This window comes from Scyliorhinus canicula, unplaced genomic scaffold (assembly GCF_902713615.1).
Source record: "Scyliorhinus canicula unplaced genomic scaffold, sScyCan1.1, whole genome shotgun sequence".
Classification (NCBI taxonomy): Eukaryota; Metazoa; Chordata; class Chondrichthyes; order Carcharhiniformes; family Scyliorhinidae; genus Scyliorhinus; species Scyliorhinus canicula.
The window spans coordinates 1,605,222-1,627,349 of NW_024055734.1; the positions used below are offsets into that span (position 1 = coordinate 1,605,222).

The window sequence follows — 22,128 nt, forward strand, 5'->3', positions numbered from 1 at the left end:
CCCGTGCTGTACCTGTCCTGGGAGTGTTTGATGGGGACAGTGTAGAGGGAGCTTTATTCTGCAGCTAACCACGTGCTGTACCTGTCCTGGGAGTGTTTGATTGGGACAGTGTAGAGGGAGCTTTACTCTGTAGCTAACCCCGTGCTGTACCTGTCCAGGGAGTGTTTGATGGGGACAGTGTAGAGGGAGCTTTACTCTGTATCTAACCCCGTGCTGTACCTGTCCTGGGAGTGTTTGATGGGGACAGTGTAGATAGAGATTTGCTCTGTATCTAACCCCGTGCTGTACCTGTCCTGGGAGTGTTTGATGGGGACAGTGTAGAGGGAGCTTTACTCTGTATCTTTCTCCGTGCTGTACCTGTGTTGGGAGTGTTTGATGGGGACAGTGTCGATGGAGCTTTACTCTGTATCTAACCCCGTGCTGTACCTGTCCTGGGAGTGTTTGATGGGGACAGTGCAGAGGGAGCTTTACTCTGTATCTAACCCCGTGCTGTACCTGTCCTGGGAGTGTTTGATGGGGATAATGTAGAGTGAGCTTTACTCTGTATCTAACCCCGTGCTGTACCTGTGCTGGGAGTGTTTGAGGGGACAGTGTTGAGGGAGCTTTACTCTGTATCTAACCCCGTGCTGTACCTGTCCTGGGAGTGTTTGATGGGGACAGTGTAGAGAGAGATTTGCTCTATCTAACCCCGTGCTGTACCTGTCCTGGGAGTGTTTGATGGGGACAGTGTAGAGGGAGCTTTACTCTGTATCGAACCCCGTGCTGTACCTGTCCTGGGAGTGTTTGATGGGGATAGTGTAGAGTGAGCTTTACTCTGTATCTAACCCCGTGCTGTCCCTGTCCTGGGAGTGTTTGATGGGGACAGTGTAGAGGGAGCTTTACTCTGTATCTAACCCTGTGCTGTACCTGTCCTGGGAGTGTTTGATGGGGACAGTGCAAAGGGAGCTTTACTCTGTATCTAATCCCGTGCTGTACCTGTCCTGGGAGTGTTTGATGGGGACAGTGTAGAGGGAGCTTTACTCTGTATCTAACCCCGTGCTGTACCTGTCCTGGGGGTGTTTGATGGGGACAGTGTGGAGGGAGCTTTACTCTTTCTAACCCCGTGCTGTCCCTGTCCTGGGAGTGTTTGATGGGGACAGTGTAGAGGGAGCTTTACTCTGTATCTAACCCCGTGCTGTACCTGTCCTGGGAGTGTTTGATGGGGACAGTGCAGAGGGAGCTTTACTCTGTATCTAACCCCGTGCTGTACCTGTCCTGGGAGTGTTTGATGGGGATAATGTAGAGTGAGCTTTACTCTGTATCTAACCCCGTGCTGTACCTGTCCTGGGAGTGTTTGATGGGGACAGTGTAGAGGGAGATTTACTCTGTAACTAACCCCGTGCTGTACTTGTCCTGGGTGTTTGATGGGGACAGTGTAGAGGGAGCTTTACTCTGTATCTAACCCTGTGCTGTACCTGTCCTGGGAGTGTTTGATGGGGACAGTGCAAAGGGAGCTTTACTCTGTATCTAATCCCGTGCTGTACCTGTCCTGGGAGTGTTTGATGGGGACAGTGTAGAGGGAGCTTTACTCTGTATCTAACCCCGTGCTGTACCTGTCCTGGGAGTGTTTGATGGGGACAGTGTAGAGGGAACTTTACTCTGTATCTAACCCCGTGCTGCACCTGTCCTGGGAGTGTTTGATGGGGGACAGTGTAGAGGGAGCTTTACTCTGTATCTAACGCCGTGCTGTACCTGTCCTGGGAGTGTTTGATGGGGACAGTGCAGAGGGAGCTTTACTCTGTATCTAACCCCGTGCTGTACCTGTGCTGGGAGTGTTTGATGGGGACAGTGTAGAGGGAGCTTTACTCTGTATCTAAGTAGTTGCTGTCCCTGTCCTGGGTGTTTGATGGGGACAGTGTAGAGGGAGCTTTACTCTGTATCTAACGCCGTGCTGGATCTGACCTGGGAGGGTTTGATGGGTACAATGTAGAGGAAGCTTTCCTCTGTATCGAACCCCGTGCTGTACCTGTCCTGGGAGTGTTTGATGATGACAGTGTAGAGGGAGCTTTACTCTGTATCTAACCCCGTGCTGTACCTGTCCTGGGAGTGTTTAATGGGGACAGTGTAGAGGGAGCTTTACTCTGTATCTAACCCCGTGCTGTACCTGTCCTGGGAGTGTTTGATGGGGACAGTGTAGAGGGAGCTTTACTCTGTATCTAACCCCGTGCTGTACCTGTCCTGGGAGTGTTTGATGGGGACAGTGTAGAGGGAGCTTTACTCTGTATCTAACCCCGTGCTGTACATGTCCTGGGAGTGTTTGTTGGGTACAGTATCGAGGGAGCTTTACTCTGTATCTAACCACATGCTGTACCTGTCCTGGGAGTGTTTGATGGGGATAGTGTAGAGGGAGCTTACTCTGTATCTAACTGCGTGCTGTACCTGTCCTGGGAGTGTTTGATGGGGACAGTGTAGAGGGAGCTTTACTCTGTATCTAACCCCGTGCTGTACCTGTCCTGGGAGTGTTTGATGGGGACAGTGTAGAGGGAGCTTTATTCTGCAGCTAACCACGTGCTGTACCTGTCCTGGGAGTGTTTGATTGGGACAGTGTAGAGGGAGCTTTACTCTGTAGCTAACCCCGTGCTGTACCTGTCCAGGGAGTGTTTGATGGGGACAGTGTAGAGGGAGCTTTACTCTGTATCTAACCCCGTGCTGTACCTGTCCTGGGAGTGTTTGATGGGGACAGTGTAGATAGAGATTTGCTCTGTATCTAACCCCGTGCTGTACCTGTCCTGGGAGTGTTTGATGGGGACAGTGTAGAGGGAGCTTTACTCTGTATCTTTCTCCGTGCTGTACCTGTGTTGGGAGTGTTTGATGGGGACAGTGTCGATGGAGCTTTACTCTGTATCTAACCCCGTGCTGTACCTGTCCTGGGAGGGTTTGTTGGGGACAATGTAGAGTGAGCTTTACTCTGTACCTGTCCTGGGAGTGTTTGATGGGGACAGTGTAGAGGTAGCTTTACTCTGTATCTAACCCCGTGCTGTACCTGTCCTGGGAGAGTTTGATGGGGACAGTGTAGAGGTAGCTTTACTCTGTATCTAACCCCGTGCTGTACCTGTCCTGGTAGTGTTTGATGGGGACTGTGTAGAGGGAGCTTTACTCTTTATCTAACCCCGTGCTGTACCTGTCCTGGTAGTGTTTGATGGGGACAGTGTAGAGGGAGCTTTACTCTGTATCTAACCCCGTGCTGTACCTGTCCTGGGAGTGTTTGATGGGGACAGTGTAGAGGGAGCTTTACTCTGTATCTAACCCCATGCTGTACCTGTCCTGGGAGTGTTTGATGGGGACAGTGTAGAGAGAGATTTGCTCTGTATCTAACCCCGTGCTGTACCTGTCCTGGGAGTGTTTGATGGGGACAGTGTCGATGGAGCTTTACTCTGTATTTAACCCCGTGCTGTACCTGTCCTGGGAGTGTTTGATGGGGACAGTGTAGAGAGAGATTTGCTCTGTATCTAACCCCGTGCTGTCCCTGTCCTGTGAGTGTTTGATGGGGACAGTGTAGAGGGAGCTTTACTCTGTATCTAACCCCGAGCTGTACCTGTCCTGGGAGTGTTTGATGGGGACAGTGTAGAGGGAGCTTTACTCTGTATCTAACCCCGTGCTGTACCTGTCCTGGGAGTGTTTGATGGGGACAGTGTAGAGGGAGCTTTACTCTGTATCTAACCCCGTGCTGTACCTGTCCTGGGAGTGTTTGATGGGGACAGTGTAGAGGGAGCTTTACTCTGTATCTAACCCCGTGCTGTACCTGTCCTGGGAGAGTTTGATGGGGGGCAGTGTAGAGGGAGCTTTACTCTGTATCTAACCCCGTGCTGTACCTGTCCTGGGAGGGTTTGATGGGGACAATGTAGAGGGAGCTTTACTGTGTACCTGTCCTGGGGGTGTTTGATGGGGACAGTGTGGAGAGAGATTTACTCTGTATCTAACCCCGTGCTGTACCTGTGTTGGGAGTGTTTGATGGGGACAGTGTCGATGGAGCTTTACTCTGTATCTAACCCCGTGCTGTACCTGTCCTGGGAGAGTTTGATGGGGGGCAGTGTAGAGGGAGCTTTACTCTGTATCTAACCCCGTGCTGTACCTGTCCTGGGAGGGTTTGATGGGGACAATGTAGAGGGAGCTTTACTCTGTACCTGTCCTGGGAGTGTTTGATGGGTACAGTGTAGAGGGAGCTTTACTCTGTATCTAACCCCGTGCTGTTCCTGTGTTAGGAGTGTTTGATGGGGACAGTGTAGAGGGAGCTTTACTCTGTATCTAACCCCGTGCTGTACCTGTCCTGGGAGTGTTTGATGGGTACAGTGTAGAGGGAGCTTTACTCTGTATCTAACCACGTGCTGTACCTGTCCTGGGAGTGTTTGATGGGGACAGTGTAGAGGTAGCTTTACTCTGTATCTAACCCCGTGCTGTACCTGTCCTGGGAGAGTTTGATGGGGACAGTGTAGAGGGAGCTTTACTCTGTATCTAACCCCGTGCTGTACCTGTCCTGGGAGTGTTTGATTGGGACAGTGTAGAGGGAGCTTTACTCTGTATCTAACCCCGTGCTGTACCTGTCCTGGGAGTGTTTGATGGGGACAGTGTAGAGGGAGCTTTACTCTGTATCTAACCCCGTGCTGTACCTGTCCTGGGAGTGTTTGATGGGCACAGTGTAGAGGGAGCTTTACTCTGTATCTAACCCCGTGCTGTACCTATCCTGGGAGTGTTTGATGGGGACAGTGTAGAGGGAGCTTTACTCTGTATCTAACCCCGTGCTGTACCTGTCCTGGGAGTGTTTGATGGGGACAGTGTAGAGGGAGCTTTACTCTGTATCTAACCCCGTGCTGTACCTCTCCTGGGAGTGTTTGATGGGGACAGTGTAGAGCAGGGGTGGGCAAACTACGGCCCGCGGGCCGCATGCGGCCCGCCAAAGGTATTTCTGCGGCCCTCCAAGTCATTAAAAAAAAATTTAAAAAATTTTTTTTTTTTTTTTTTTTTTTAAATTTTTTTTTAAGGTTAATGGGGGGGGCTGTTGGGTTACTTACTGGTATAGGGTGGATACGTTGACTTGAGTAGGATGATCATTGCTCGGCACAACGTCGAGGGCCGAAGGGCCTGTTCTGTGCTGCACTGTTCTATGTCTATATGAGGCGCCCAGAATCATAACCGGGTGAAGTAATTATTTTACTTAATATACTATGTGGCCCTTTGTGAATTGTGAATTTCTGAATGTGGCCCTTGCACGGAAAAGTTTGCCCACCCCTGGTGTAGAGGGAGCTTTACTCTGTATCTAACCCCGTGCTGTACCTGTCCTGGGAGTGTTTGATGGGGACAGCGTAGAGGGAGCTTTACTCTGTATCTAACCCGTGCTGTACCTGTCCTGGGAGTGTTTGATGGGGACAGTGTAGAGGGAGCTTTACTCTGTATCTAACCCCGTGCTGACCCTGTCCTGGGAGTGTTTGATGGGGACAGTGTAGAAGGAGCTTTACTCTGTATCTAACCCAGTGCTGTACCTGTCCTGGGAGTGTTTGATGGGGACAGTGTAGAGGGAGCTTTACTCTGTATCTAACCCCGTGCTGTACCTGTCCTGGGAGTGTTTGATGGGGCCAGTGTAGAGGGAGCTTTACTCTGTATCTAACCCCATGCTGTACCTGTCCTGGGAGTATTTGATGGGGACAGTGTAGAGGGAGCTTTACTCTTTATCTAACCCCGTGCTGTACCTGTCCTGGGAGTGTTTGATGGGGACAGTGTAGAGGGAGCTTTACTCTGTATCTAACCCCATGCTGTACCTGTCCTGGGAGTGTTTGATGGGGACAGTATAGAGGGAGCTTTACTCTGTACCTGTCCTGGGAGTGTTTGATGGGGACAGTGTAGAGAGAGATTTGCTCTGTATCTAACCCCGTGCTGTACCTGTCCTGGGAGTGTTTGATGGGGACAGTGTAGAGGGAGCTTTACTCTGTATCTAACCCCGTGCTGTACCTGTCCTGGGAGTGTTTGATGGGGACAGTGTCGATGGAGCTTTACTCTGTATCCAACCCCGTGCTGTACCTGTCCTGGGAGTGTTTGATGGGGACAGTGTAGAGAGAGATTTGCTCTGTATCTAACCCCGTGCTGTCCCTGTCCTGTGGGTGTTTGATGGGGACAGTGTAGAGGGAGCTTTACTCTGTATCTAACCCCGTGCTGTACCTGTCCTGGGAGTGTTTGATGGGGACAGTGTCGATGGAGCTTTACTCTGTATCTAACCCCGTGTTGTGCCTGTCCTGGGAGTGTTTGATGGGGACAGTGTAGAGGGAGCTTTACTCTATATCTAACCCCGTGCTGTACCTGTGTTGGGAGTGTTTGATGGGGACAGTGTCGATGGAGCTTTACTCTGTATCTAACGCCGTGCTGTACCTGTCCTGGGAGTGTTTGATGGGGACAATGTAGAGGGAGCTTTACTCTGTACCTGTCCTGGGAGTGTTTGATGGGTACAGTGTAGAGGGAGCTTTACTCTGTATCTAACCTGTGCTGTACCTGTCCTGGGAGTGTTTGATGGGGACAGTGTAGAGGTAGCTTTACTCTGTATCTAACCTGTGCTGTACCTGTCCTGGGAGTGTTTGATGGGGACAGTGTAGAGGGAGCTTTACTCTGTACCTGTCCTGGGAGTGTTTGATGGGTACAGTGTAGAGGGAGCTTTACTCTGTATCTAACCTGTGCTGTACCTGTCCTGGGAGTGTTTGATGGGGACAGTGTAGAGGGAGCTTTACTCTGTATCTAACCCCGTGCTGTACCTGTGTTGGGTGTGTTTGATGGGGACAGTCGAGGGAGATTTACTCTGTATCTAATCCCGTGCTGTACCTGTCCTGGGAGTGTTTGATGGGGACAGTGTAGAGGGAGCTTTACTCTGTATCTTACCCCGTGCTGTACCTGTCCTGGGACTGTTTGATGGGGACAGTGCAGAGGGAGCTTTACACTGTATCTAACCACGTGCTGTACCTGTCCTGGGAGTGTTTGATGGGGATAGTGTAGAGGGAGCTTTACTCTGTATCTAACCCTGTGCTGACCCTCTCCTGGGAGTGTTTGATGTGGACAGTGTAGTGAGAGATTTGCTCTGTATCTAACCCCGTGCTGTACCTGTCCTGATAGTGTTTGATGGGGACAGTGCAGAGGGAGCTTTACTCTGTATCTAACCCCATGCTGTACCTGTCCTGGGAGTGTTTGATGGGTACAGTGTAGAGGGAGCTTTACTCTGTATCTAACCCCGTGCTGTATCTGTCCTGGGAGTGTTTAATGGGGACAGTGTAGAGAGAGATTTGCTTTGTATCTGACCCCGTGCTGTACCTGTCCTGCGAGTGTTTGATGGGGACAGTGTAGAGGGAGCTTTACTCTGTATCTAACCCCGTGCTGTATCTGTCCTGGGAGTGTTTGATGGGGACAGTGTAGAGAGAGATTTGCTTTGTATCTAACCCCGTGCTGTACCTGTCCTGGGAGTGTTTGATGGGGACAGTGTAGAGGGAGCTTTACTCTGTATCTAACCCCGTGCTGTATCTGTCCTGGGAGTGTTTGATGGGGACAGTGTAGAGAGAGATTTGCTTTGTATCTAACCCCGTGCTGTACCTGTCCTGGGAGTGTTTGATGGGGACAGTGTAGAGGGAGCTTTACTCTGTATCTAACCCCGTGCTGTATCTGTCCTGGGAGTGTTTGATCGGGACAGTGTAGAGGGAGCTTTACTCTGTATCTAACCCCGTGCTGTACCTGTGTTGGGAGTGTTTGATGGGGACAGTGTCGATGGAGCTTTACTCTGTATCTAACGCCGTGCTGTACCTGTCCTTGTAGGGTTTGATGGGGACAATGTAGAGGGAGCTTTACTCTGTACCTGTCCTGGGAGTGTTTGATGGGTACAGTGTAGAGGGAGCTTTACTCTGTATCTAACCCCGTGCTGTACCTGTCCTGGGAGTGTTTGATGGGGACAGTGTAGAGGGAGCTTCACTCTGTATCTAACCCCGTGCTGTACCTGTACTGGGAGTGTTTGATGGGGACAGTGTAGAGGGAGCTTTGCTCTGTATCTAACCCCGTGCTGTACCTGTCCTGGGAGTGTTTGATGGGGACAGTGTAGAGGGAGCTTCACTCTGTATCTAACCCCGTGCTGTACCTGTACTGGGAGTGTTTGATGGGGACAGTGTAGAGGGAGCTTTGCTCTGTATCTAACCCCGTGCTGTTCCTGTGTTGGGAGTGTTTGATGGGGACAGTGTAGAGGGAGCTTTACTCTGCACCTGTCCTGGGAGTGTTTGATGGGTCCAGTGTAGAGGAAGCTTTACTCTTTATCTAATCTGTGCTGTACCTGTCCAGGGAGTGTTTGATGGGGACAGTGTAGAGGGAGCTTTACTCTGTATCTAACCCCGTGCTGTACCTGTGTTGGGAGTGTTTGATGGGGACAGTGTAGAGGGAGCTTTACTCTGTATCTAACCCCGTGCTGCCCATGTCCTGGGAGTATTTGATGGGGACAGTGTAGAGGGAGCTTTACTCTGTATCTAACCCCGTGCTGTACCTGTCCTGGGAGTGTTTGATGGGGACAGTGTAGAGGGAGCTTTACTCTGTATCTAACCCCGTGCTGTACCTGTCCTGGGAGTGTTTGATGGGGACAGTGTAGAGGGAGCTTTACTCTGTATCTAACCCCGAGCTGTACCTGTCCTGGGAGTGTTTGATGGGGACAGTGTAGAGGGAGCTTTACTCTGTATCTAACCCCGTGCTGTTCCTGTGTTGGGAGTGTTTGATGGGGACAGTGTAGAGGGAGCTTTACTCTGTACCTGTCCTGGGTGTGTTTGATGGGTCCAGTGTAGAGGGAGCTTTACTCTGTATCGAACCCCGTGCTGTACCTGTGCTGGGAGTGTTTGATGGGGACAGTGTAGAGGGAGCTTTACTCTGTATCTAACCCCGTGCTGTACCTGTCCTGGGAGTGTTTGATGGGGACAGTGTGGAGGGAGCTTTACTCTGTATCGAACCCCGTGCTGTACCTGTGCTGGGAGTGTTTGATGGGGACAGTGTAGAGGGAGCTTTACTCTGTATCTAACCCCGTGCTGTACCTGTCCTGGGAGTGTTTGATGGGGACAGTGTAGAGAGAGATTTGCTCTGTATCTAACCCCGTGCTGTACCTGTCCTGGGAGTGTTTGACGGGGACAGTGTAGAGGGAGCTTTACTCTGTATCTTTCTCCGTTTTGTACCTGTGTTGGGAGTGTTTGATGGGGCCAGTGTCGATGGAGCTTTACTCTGTATCTAACCCCGTGCTGTACCTGTCCTGGGAGGGTTTGATGGGGACAATGTAGAGGGAGCTTTACTCTGTACCTGTCCTGGGAGTGTTTGATGGGGACAGTGTAGAGAGAGATTTGCTTTGTATCTAACCCCGTGCTGTACCTGTCCTGGGAGTGTTTGATGGGGACAGTGTAGAGGTAGCTTTACTCTGTATCTAACCTGTGCTGTACCTCTGTTGGGAGTGTTTGATGGGGACAGTGTAGAGGGAGCTTTACTCTGTATCTAACCCCGTGCTGTACCTGTCCTGGGAGTGTTTGATGGGGACAGCGTAGAGAGAGCTTTACTCTGTATCTAACCCCGTGCTGTTCCTGTGTTGGGAGTGTTTGATGGGGACAGTGTAGAGGGAGCTTTACTCTGTATCTAACCTGTGCTGTACCTGTCCTGGGAGTGTTTGATGGGGATAGTGTAGAGGGAGCTTTACTCTGTATCTAACCCCGTGCTGTACCTGTCCTGGGAGTGTTTGATGTGGACAGTGTAGAGAGAGATTTGCTCTGTATCTAACCCCGTGCGGTACCTGTCCTGATAGTGTTTGATGTGGACAGTGTAGAGAGAGATTTGCTCTGTATCTAACCCCGTGCTGTACCTATCCTGGGAGTGTTTGATGGAGACAGTGTAGAGGGAGCTTTACTCTGTATCTAACCCCGTGCTGTCCCTGTCCTGGGAGTGTTTGATGGGGACAGTGGAGAGGGAGCTTTACTCTGTATCTAACCCCGTGCTGTACCTGTCCTGGGAGTGTTTGATGGGGACAGTGTAGAGGGAGCTTTACTCTGTATCTAACCCCGTGCTGTACCTGTCCTGGGAGTGTTTCATGGAGACAGTGTAGAGGGAGCTTTACTCTGTATCTAACCCCGTGCTGTCCCTGTCCTGGGAGTGTTTGATGGGGACAGTGGAGAGGGAGCTTTACTCTGTATCTCACCCCGTGCTGTACCTGTCCTGGGAGTGTTTGATGGGGACAGTGTAGAGGGAGCTTTACTCTGTATCTAACCCCGTGCTGTACCTGTCCTGGGAGAGTTTGATGGGGACAGTGTAGAGCAGGGGTGGGCAAACTTTTCCGTGCAAGGGCCACATTCAGAAATCCACAATTCACAAAGGGCCGCATAGTATATTAAGTAAAATAATTACTTCACCCGGTTATGATTCTGGGCGCCTCATATAGACATAGAACAGTACAGCACAGAACAGGCCCTTCAGCCCTCGACGTTGTGTCGAGCAATGATCACCCTACTCAAGTCAACGTATCCACCCTATACCAGTAAGTAACCCAACAGCCCCCCCCATTAACTTTAAAAAAAAATTAAATAAAAAAAAAAATAAATTTAAAAAAAAAAATTCTTTTTTTTTTTATAATGACTTGGTGGGCCGCAGAAATACCTTTGGCGGGCCGCATGCGGCCCGCGGGCCGTAGTTTGCCCACCCCTGGTGTAGAGGGAGCTTTACTCTGTATCTAACCCCGTGCTGTACCTGTCCTGGGAGTGTTTGATGGGGACAGTGTAGAGGGAGCTTTACTCTGTATCTAACCCCGTGCTGTACCTGTCCTGGGAGTGTTTGATGGGGACAGTGTAGAGGGAGCTTTACTCTGTATCTAACTCCGTGCTGTACCTGTCCTGGGAGTGTTTGATGGGGACAGTGTAGAGGGAGCTTTACTCTGTATCTAACCCCGTGCTGTACCTGTCCTGGGAGTGTTTGATGGGGACAGTGTAGAGGGAGCTTTACTCTGTATCTAACCCCGTGCTGTACCTGTCCTGGGATAGTTTGATGGGGACAGTGTAGAGGGAGCTTTACTCTGTATCTAACCCCGTGCTGTACCTGTCCTGGGAGTGTTTGATGGGGACAGTATAGAGGGAGCTTTACTCTGTATCTAACCCCGTGCTGTACCTGTCCTGGGAGTGTTTGATGGGGACAGTGTAGAGAGAGATTTGCTCTGTATCTAACCCCGTGCTGTACCTGTCCTGGGAGTGTTTGATGGGGACAGTGTAGAGGGAGCTTTACTCTGTATCTAACCCCGTGCTGTACCTGTCCTGGGAGTGTTTGATGGGGACAGTGTAGAGGGAGCTTTACTCTGTATCTAACCCCGTGCTGTACCTGTCCTGGGAGTGTTTGATGGGTCCAGTGTAGAGGGAGCTTTACTCTGTATCTAACCCTGTGCTGTACCTCTCCTGGGAGTGTTTGATGGGGACAGTTTAGAGGGAGCTTTACTCTGTATCTAACCCCGTGCTGTACCTGTACTGGGAGTGTTTGATGGGGACAGTGTAGAGGGAGCTTTACTCTGTATCTAACCCCGTGCTGTACCTGTCCTGGGAGTGTTTGATGGGGACAGTGTAGAGGGAGCTTTACTCTGTATCTAACCCCGTGCTGTACCTGTCCTGGGAGTGTTTGACAGGGAATGTGTAATTAACTAAATATATATTATTGAAAAGATTCTCTCCGTGTCTGTGTTGGTCTGACCCCCAGAACCCTAAGATTTGCAGGGTAGGTGGATTGGCCACGCTAATTTGCCCCTCAATTGGAAGACAATTGTTCGGGTAATCTAAATGCGAAAGCATTTGAAACCGAGATGAGGATGTTTTAAGATTTTTAATGGTTTGCACTCTGGTTAAGAATGATTTTGTATTTTGATTTTCTTTGTTGCCCGATTATGGTTTTGCAATAAATACTGTAAATACCGTGGGACTGTTTATTTCAGCTGTGTGTGTGTGAGTGCTGTGTACCCGCTGTGTGTGTGTGTGAGTGCTGTGTACCCGCTGTGTGTGTGTGTGAGTGCTGTGTACCCGCTGTGTGTGTGTGTGTGCTGTGTACCCGCTGTGTGTGTGTGTGAGTGCTGTGTACCCGCTGTGTGTGTGTGAGTGCTGTGTACCCGCTGTGTGTGTGTGTGAGTGCTGTGTACCCGCTGTGTGTGTGTCTGTGAGTGCTGTGTACCCACTGTGTGTGTGTGTGAGTGCTGTGTACCCGCTGTGTGTGTGTGTGAGTGCTGTGTACCCGCTGTGTGTGTGTGTGAGTGCTGTGTACCCGCTGTGTGTGTGTGTGAGTGCTGTGTACCCGCTGTGTGTGTGAGTGCTATGTACCCGCTGTGTGTGTGTCAGAGTGCTGTGTACCCGCTGTGTGTGTGTGTGTGTGAGTGCTGTGTACCCGCTGTGTGTGTGTGTGAGTGCTGTGTACCCGCTGTGTGTGTGTCAGAGTGCTGTGTACCCGCTGTGTGTGTGTGTGTGAGTGCTGTGTACCCGCTGTGTGTGTGTGCGTGCTGTGTACCCGCTGTGTGTGTGAGTGCTGTGTACCCGCTGTGTGTGTGTGTGAGTGCTGTGTACCCGCTGTGTGTGTGTGTGAGTGCTGTGTACCCGCTGTGTGTGTGTGTGAGTGCTGTGTACCCGCTGTGTGTGTGTGTGAGTGCTGTGTACCCGCTGTGTGTGTGTGTGAGTGCTGTGTACCCGCTGTGTGTGTGTGTGTGCTGTGTACCCGCTGTGTGTGTGTGAGTGCTGTGTACCCGCTGTGTGTGTGTGTGAGTGCTGTGTACCCGCTGTGTGTATCTGTGAGTGCTGTGTACCCGCTGTGTGTGTGTGTGAGTGCTGTGTACCCGCTGTGTGTGTGTGTGAGTGCTGTGTACCCGCTGTGTGTGTGTGTGAGTGCTGTGTACCCACTGTGTGTGTGAGTGCTCTGTACCCGCTGTGTCTGTCCACTCTGTCTATGCCCCTCATAATTTTGTAACCTCCCTCAGGTCGCCCCTCAACCTCCGCCGTTCCAGTGAGATCAAAGCAAGTTTATTTAACCGCTCCTCGTAGCTAATGCCCTCCGTACCAGGCAACATCCTGGGAAATCTCTTCTGCCCCCGAGTAATTGACCCCTCTACCCTGGGGAAAAGTCACTGATTGGACACTGGCTTCCAAGCCACGACAACAGCCGTCTGTCGTCACCCTCTGTCTCTGCAGCTCTATCCCATGTGCATTTGCCTTTTCTGCTTCTCTCTCTGGGGTTGCGGACTCGTCCCAGGGGTGGCATAGGCGGGTGCGCTGTATTATTGGTGCCTCTGGTCGGACTGGAGCTGGAGGGAGCTGCGTTCTGGTGTGTGGGCGAGTGCTGGCTGCGTGGGAAGGGTATTTGGCTTCTCTCTCATGGCCTCCTGGTGTGTCCCTTGGTACCTGAACCAACCGTGTTGCTGTTCTCCTATCGCAGATGCGGAGATATTGACCAATCCCAAGGCTTTGTTCAAGTGGAAAAACGTTTCCAACGGGCGATGCGGCGATTAGCGCTGCTGCCTCACGGCGCCGAGGACCCGTGTCCGATTCCATCCACAGGTCACTGTCCGTGCGCAGTTTGCACGTTCTCCCCGTGTCTCTCACCCCCCCCCCACAACTCGGGGGATCGGCTAAATTGCCCATTAATTTGGGGGAAAGGAAATGAGTCGGGTACTCTAAATTTATACGTGTGTGGGGGGGGGGGGGGGGGGGAGAGAAAGGAGTGTAGCCACCTGCGGTGGACACGTCCCGATTCAAAATGGACACTTGCAAGGAGTGCAGGGAAAATTGGGCAACACCAGAGAACACGAGCAGGTGCAAGGTTTCCCGTGTATTAATATTTGCAGAACCCAGACAGAACCGGAAGCAATAGCCGTTAACATATTAATGAGCGATCTCCAGGGACAAAAAGAAACATTGAAACAACGGGACCCAGACTCCCCGGCGCCAGCGGGAGCTAAAATAAAGGCAGGCCAACGGCCACCTAGGGCCCAACGATCAGGGAACACCTCCGGTATTGGAGAAAATCGATAGGAACGATGGGGAACATGGTCCAATTAATTGGGACCAAGTCCGGGGTCCGCCCAGAAGGGACCCGTGGGGACATAGAACAGTACAGCACAGAACAGGCCCTTCGGCCCTCGATGTTGTGCCGAGCAATGATCACCCTACTTTAAACCCACGTAACCCGTATACACGTAACCCAACAATCCCCCCATTAACCTTACACTACGGGCAATTTAGCATAGCCAATCCACCCTAACCTGCACATCTTTGGACTGTGGGAGGAAACCGGAGCACCCGGAGGATACCCACGCAGACACGGGGAGGACGTGCAGACTCCACACAGACAGTGACCCAGCCGGGAATCGAACCTGGGACCCTGGAGCTGTGAAGCATTGATGCTAACCACCATGCTACCGTGAGGCCCCAAATAATGATAGCGTCCCCAAGTTGAGTTCGCTCTTGGTTCTCAGCGAGGAGAGACCTGCCTAGCAGCTGCATCAACCAAGTAAGTCTCAAGTCAACGCACGCTACGAGATAGACGCTCCTAGCTACTATTCTGTACCGGTTCGAAGCCAGCAGAATCGGTACCGGACAAAGGCCATTGTTCCTCTGACCGGGTGGGCCACTCGAAGCGAAGGATAGGCTTTTAGTAGCAGTTGTAGTTTAGTGAGTAGAGTTTATGCAGGAGTAGTGATTGACTGTGTGTATAATAAATGTGTATTGATTTCAAACTTACTAACTGGTGTATCGAATCATTGATCAGTACTTGGCTTTGAACCTTGTGGTGGTATCAGAAAGATCCCTGGCGACTCTTGAGCAAAGGTGATTAAAACGGAGCAAATTAAGGGAAAGCATAACGAGCAACAGGAAGTTGGATAGCGGAGGGAGGGAGGGAGGGAGGGAGGGAGGGAGGGAGGGCGGGAGGGAGGGAGGGAGGGCGGGAGGGAGGGAGGGAGGAAGGGAGGAAGGGTGGGAGGGAGGGAGGGTGGGAGGGAGGGAGGGTGGGAGGGTGGGAGGGTGGGAGGGAGGGAGGGAGGGTGGGAGGGAGGGAGGGAGGGAGGGAGGGAGGGAGGGAGGGAGGGAGGGAGGGAGGGAGGGAGGGAGGGGCGGAGGGTGGGAGGGGAGGGATGGGTATGTGAGCCAGAGGGAGGAGGAGGGGATTGAACCGAGGCGATCAGAAATTCAGCAAGGGCCGGACAGAGCGAAGGAAAGAGGAACTGTTGGCTCAGTCAGCAGGGGGCACATGTTGCCAGGGTGTCGGCGAGAGGCGTGGGACTTTCCCCAGAGGTCCTGATGCAGAGGCCATGGGCCAAACACACAACCCAACAAACGAGGCCCTGAAAGACCGGTTTTGTTTCCCCATCACTTTATTTATCACCAGCAGCCATTCCATACAATCCCTCCCAATAAGGCTGGGCAGGGAAAACAGGACGCGTTAAATATAAATTCTCTTCGGTCAATCACCCGACGGAGAGGGATGTAACTGGACCCCACCCCATCGCCCAGGCAGGTCTGCAGGAGGAGGGCAGCTTCCCCCCCCCCCCCTCCCTTTCTTACTCAGGTCATAAGCAGGAGCTTCACCTACCCAGCCCCTCCCCAAACCCAAGGTCAAAGCAGCAGCTGTGACATCCTGCTGGGCGGCTGAGAAAGCAGCTTCCCGCAGAGCTGCCAAAGTGAGCGGGCGGGGACTGTCAACCGAACTAATGAGGAACCAGAGAGATATGGAGGGAGGAGGAGGAGGGAGAGAGGGGAAGAGAGAGGGAGGGGGAGAGCGTCGGCCCCCCTCGGACGGACGCATACGCACCCCACCCGGCGGCTCACGGCCTCCTCCCCGGACTGAGCAGAGGTCACTACACGTGGGACCGCTGGTGTACGGAGAGGGAGGAGGAGGTGGAGAAGGATTTTGCGCACAGCACACACTGGAAGGGCTTCTCGCCCGTGTGGATCCGGCGGTGGTTCAGGAGGCTGGAGGACTGAGTGAAGGCCTTGTCGCAGGTCTCGCACTTGAAGGGCTTCTCGCCCGTGTGGATGCGCTGGTGGTTGAGGAGGGTGGAGAGCTGGGTGAAGGCCCGGTCGCACACCTCGCAGCGGTGCGGCTTCTCGCCCAGGTGGATGCGCTGGTGGTTGAGGAGGGTGGAGAGCTGGGTGAAGGCCCGGTCGCACAGCTCGCACTGGAAGGGCTTCTCGCCCGTGTGGGTGCGCTGGTGCTTGAGCACGTCGGACGACTGGTTGAAGCTGCGGCCGCAGGTCTGGCACTGGAAGGGCTTCTGGCCGGCGTGGGTGCGGCGGTGGTTGGCCAGGTTGACCGCCTGGCCGAACGAGCGGCCGCACACCTCGCAGGGGAAGGTCTTGGCGCCGTCGTGGGAGCGCTGGTGCCGGGCGAGGTGGGACGGGTTGCTGAAACTCTTGAGGCAGACGGGGCACTGGAAGGGGCGCTGGGCGGCGTGGGTGTGCCGGTGATTGAGCAACTTGGAGGAGGTGCTGAAGGACTTGCCACAGGTGGAGCAGCGGTAAGGGCGCTCGCCAGCGTGCACCCTGCGGTGCATGGCCAACGAGGAGTCGTAGGCAAAGCGTTTGTGGCACACGTCACACTCGTAGGGACGATCGCCGGCGTGCGTGCGGCGATGCACGGCAAGCTCTGCCGGGTCGGAAAAACCCTCCCGGCAGACGTCACAGAGGAACGGCCGGTCTCCGGCGTGCGAGCTCTGGTGGAGCAGCAGTTTTGAGGAGGTGCTGAAGGTCTCGTTACAGACCTGGCAGCGGTGGGCAGCCTCTCGCGGACTGGCACGCTGCCGCTTGGCCGGGGCCGGGCTCTCAGACGCCGCCGGCTTGGCCTTGCCCTCGGTCTTGTCCTCGGCGTGGGTCCGATTGTGGTTGAGGAGGGCGGAGGACTGGGCGAAGGTGCGATCGCAGTGCTGGCACGGGAAGGGCTTCTCGCCCGTGTGGGTGCGCTGGTGGGTCAGGAGGGTGGAGGACTGGGCGAAGGTGCGATCGCAGTGCTGGCACTGGAAGGGCTTCTCGCCCGTGTGGATGCGCTGGTGGTTGAGGAGGGTGGAGGACTGGGCGAAGGAGCGATCGCACAGCTCGCAGCGGAAGGGCTTGTCACCGCTGTGGGTGCGCTGGTGGCTGAGGAGGTCCGATGACTGGGCGAAGGATTTGCTGCAGATCTGACAGCAATGCAGCTTCTCATCCCGGTGCAGCCGCTCGTGCACCAGGAACCAGGAGAGCTGGCTGAAGGATTTATCACACAGGGAGCAGCTGAAGTATTTCTCTTTGGTGCCAGGTTCGGAGCGGGGGCTGGATGGCGTCTTCCCGCTCTGGAGCACTCCCTCCGGGGGCTGGAGGGAGCAGCCTTCCTCAGCCCCGTCCCCCCAATCTACCTCTTCCGCCTCGTCCTTGCTGTCGCTCGACTGCACCTCCCCTTCCGAATCCGGAGACCTCGCCTCATCCTCGCATTGCACCTCGCCGGCAATGCACTCAAACCCCCCCTCCACCCCCGGCGAGCCCGCCTCGTCCTTCGAGTCGGCCTCCGAGATCGGTGAATCTGCCTTGGGCTCCGAGTCTCCGTCGCATTGTGCATTCTCCCCCGAGCCGCTCTCCTTCGCTGGCGAGGACGTGCCAATGATCCGCAGAGCCAGCACGCACGGGGACGGCGAATCACCCGACTGTCTACCGGTGTGGCGAGGAAGTCCGTCCAGTAGCTGCTCTCCAGAACCCTTCACGTCGCTCGTCTGCACTGGCGGGCTGGTCGAAAATCCACCTTCCATGTTGCTGCTACTCCGCGACATCCTCACAATGCTGCACGAAGGACAAGAAGAACGGTTATTGCCAACAGTCCCTTAAGGTTTCTATCATGCTTTGAGGATTGGGGAAGTGTCCCACAGGTGCCGGTGCAAACTAACCCAAACAACCACCCGCTGGGCAATCACATCAAACCCAAAGCAAAACCCCCGTGAAGCACGACCCGCCAACTTCGACAGCAACACCTCACACCCACCCCGAACCCCTCGATTAGATTCCAGTCTGTAACTCACTCCCGGGTAACTGTTATTCTATATATAAACCACCCTGAACCCCTCGATTAGATTCCAGTCTGTAACTCACTCCCGGGTATCTGTTATTCTATATATAAACCACCCCGAACCCCTCGATTAGATTCCAGTCAGTAACTCACTCCCGGGTATCTGTTATTCTATATATAAACCACCCCGAACCCCTCGATTAGATTCCAGTCTGTAACTCACTCCCGGGTATCTGTTATTCTATATATAAACCATCCCGAACCCCTCGATTAGATTCCAGTCTGTAACTCACTCCCGGGTATCTGTTATTCTATATATAAACCACCCCGAACCCCTCGATTAGATTCCAGTCTGTAACTCACTCCCGGGTATCTGTTATTCTATATATAAACCACGCCGAACCCCTCGATTAGATTCCAGTCTGTAACTCACTCCCGGGTATCTGTTATTCTATATATAAACCTCCCCGAACCCCTCGATTAGATTCCAGTCTGTAACTCACTCCCAGGTATCTGTTATTCTATATATAAACCACCCTGAACCCCTCGATTAGATTCCAGTCTGTAACTCACTCCCAGGTATCTGTGATTCTATATATAAACCAGCCCGAACCCCTCGATTAGATTCCAGTCTGTAAATCACTCCCGGGTATCTGTTATTCGATATATAAACCATCCCGAACCCCTCGATTAGATTCCAGTCTGTAACTCACTCCCGGGTATCTGTTATTCTATATATAAACCACCCCGAACCCCTCGATTAGATTCCAGTCTGTAACTCACTCCCGGGTATCTGTTATTCGATATATAAACCACCCCGAACCCCTCGATTAGATTCCAGTCTGTAACTCACTCCCGGGTATCTGTTATTCTATATATAAACCATCCTGAACCCCTCGATTAGATTCCAGTCTGTAATTCACTCCCGGGTATCTGTTATTCTATAAACAATCCCGAATCCCTCGATTAGATTCCAGTCTGCAACTCACTCCCGGGTATCTGTTATTCTATATATAAACCATCCCGAACACCTCGATTAGATTCCAGTCTGTAACTCTCTCCCATATATATGTTATTCGGTATATAAACCACCCCAAACACCTTGATTAGATTCCAGTCTGTAACTCACTCCCGGGAATCTGTTATTCTATATATAAACCATCCCGAACACCTCGATTAGATTCCAGTCTCTAACTCACTCCCGGGTATCTGTTATTCTATATATAAACCACCCCGAACCCCTCGATTAGATTCCAGTCTGTAACTCTCTCCCGGGTATATGTTATTCTATATATAAACCATCCCGAACACCTCGATTAGATTCCAGTCTGTAACTCACTCCCGGGTATCTGTTATTCAATATATAAACCACCCCGAAACCCTCGATTAGATTCCAGTCTGTAACTCACTCCCGGGTATCTATTATTCTATATATAAACCATCCCGAACACCTCGATTAGATTCCAGTCTGTAACTCTCTCCCATATACATGTTATTCTGTATATAAACCACCCCAACGACCTCGATTAGATTCCAGTCTGTAACTCACTCCCGGGTATCTGTTATTCTGTATATAAACCACCCTGAACACCTCGATTAGATTCCAGTCTGTAATTCACTCCCGGGTATCTGTTATTCTATAAACAATCCCGAATCCCTCGATTAGATTCCAGTCTGTAACTCACTCCCGGGTATCTGTTATTCAGAATATAATCCAGCCCGAATCCCTCGATTAGATTCCAGACTGTAACTCACTCCCGGGTATCTGTTATTCTATATATAAACCATCCCCAACCACTCGATTAGATTCCAGTCTGTAACTCACTCCCGGGTATCTGTTATTCTGTATATAAACCATCCCGAACCCCTCGATTAGATTCCAGTCTGTAACTCACTCCCGGGTATCTGTTTTTCTATATATAAACCACCCGTAACCCCTCAATTAGATTCCAGTCTGTAACTCACTCCCGGGTATCTGTTATTCTGTATATAAACCACCCCGATCCCCTCAATTAGATTCCAGTCTGTAACTCACTCCTGAGTATCTGTTATTCTATATATAAACCACCCTGAACCCCTCGATTAGATTCCAGTCTGTAACTCACTCCCGGGTATTTGTTATTCTATATATAAACCATCCCGAACCCCTCGATTAGATTCCAGTCTGTAACTCACTCCCGGCTATCTGTTATTCTATACATAAACCACCCTGAACCCCTCGATTAGATTCCAGTCTGTAACTCACTCCCGGCTATCTGTTATTCTATATATAAACCACCCCGAAATCCTCGATTAGATTCCAGTCTGTAACTCTCTCCCGGATATCTGTTATTCTATATATAAACCACCCTGAAATCCTCGATTAGATTCCAATCTGTAACTCACTCCCGGGTATCTGTTATATATAAACCATCCCGAACCCCTCGATTCGATTCCAGTCTGTAACTCACTCCCAGGTATCTGTTATTCTATGTATAAACCACCCCGAACCTGTCGATTAGATTCCAGTCTGAAACTCACTCCCAGGTATCTGTTATTCCATATATTAACCACCCTGAACCTGTCGATTAGATTCCAGTCTGTAACTCACTCCCGGGTATCTGTTACTCTATATATAAACCACCCCGAAACCCTCGATTAAATTCCAGTCTGTAACTGACTCCCGGGTATCTGTTATTCTTTATATAAACCATCCCGAACCCCTCGATTAGATTCCAGTGTGTAACTCAGTCCCGGGTATCTGTTATTCGATATATAAACCACCCCGAACCCCTCGATTAGATTCCAGTCTGTAACTCACTCACGGGTATCTGTTATTCGATATATAAACCACCTCGAACTCTCGATTAGATTCCAGTCTGTAACTCACTCCCGGGTATCTGTTATTCTATATATAAACCACCCCGAACCCCTCGATTAGATTCCAATGTGAAACTAACTCCCGGGTATCTGTTATTCTATATATAAAGCACACCGAACCCCTCGATTAAATTACAGTCTGTAACTCACTCCCGGGTATCTGTTATTCTATATATAAACCACCCTGAACCCCTCGATTAGATTCCAGTCTGTAACTCACTCCCGGGTATCTGTTATTCCACATATAAACCATCCCGAACACCTCGATTAGATTCCAGTCAGTAATTCTCTCCCATATATATGTTATTCTGTATATAAACCACCCCAATGACCTCGATTAGATTCCAGTCTGTAACTCTCCCATATATATGTTATTCTGTATATAAACCACCGCAAACACCTCGATTAGATTCCAGTCTGTAACTCACTCCCGGGTATCTGTTATTCTGTATATAAACCACCCCGAACACATCGATTAGATTCCAGTCTGTAACTCACTCCCGGGTATCTGTTATTCTATATATAAACCACCCTGGACCCCTCGATTAGATTACAGTCTGTAACTCACTCCCGGGTATCTGTTATTCTATATATAAACCATCCCGAACACCTCGATTAGATTCCAGTCTGTAACTCACTCCCGGCTATCTGTTATTCTATATATAAACCATCCCGAACACCTCGATTAGATTCCAGTCTGTAACTCACTCCCGGGTATCTGTTATTCTATATATAAACCACCCTGGACCCCTCGATTAGATTCCAGTCTCTAACTCACTCACGGGTATCTGTTATTCTATATATAGACCACCCCGAACCCCCTGGATTAGATTCCAGACTGTAACTCACTCCCGGGTATCTGTTATTCTATATATAAACCATCCCGAACACCTCGATTAGATTACAGTCTGTAACTCTCTCCCATATACATGTTATTCGGTATATAAACCACCCCAAACACCTCGATTAGATTCCAGTCTGTAACTCACTCCTGGGTATTTGTTAATCAATATATAAACCAGCCCGAAACCCTCGATTAAATTCCAGTCTGTAATTCACTCCCGGGTATCTGTTATTCTATAAACAATTCCGAATCCCTCGATTAGATTCCAGTCTGTAACTCACTCCCGGGTATCTGTTATTCAGAATATAATCCATCCCGAATCCCTCGATTAGATTCCAGTCTGTAACTCACTCCCGGGTATCTGTTATTCTATATATAAA

General features: G+C 51.3%; 2 protein-coding genes across 2 annotated transcripts in view; one reads left to right on the plus strand and one right to left on the minus strand.

The window, feature by feature from the left end:
- LOC119960789 (zinc finger protein 665-like) overlaps positions 1–22,128 on the plus strand; it is a 136,351-nt gene that overhangs the window by 44,711 nt on the left and 69,512 nt on the right. The gene's annotated exons all lie outside the window — the stretch shown is intronic.
- Positions 15,374–18,005, minus strand: LOC119960783 (zinc finger protein 271-like). The gene has a single exon (XM_038788389.1). The coding sequence runs from the start codon at positions 17,810–17,812 to the stop codon at positions 15,875–15,877; it is 1,938 nt and encodes a 645-aa protein (XP_038644317.1). The 5' UTR covers positions 17,813–18,005; the 3' UTR covers positions 15,374–15,874.

Bases quoted from the DNA above. Each gene is read 5' to 3' on its own strand.
- LOC119960783 (XM_038788389.1), bottom strand. From the start codon at position 17,812: ATGTCGCGGAGTAGCAGCAACATGGAAGGTGGATTTTCGACCAGCCCG.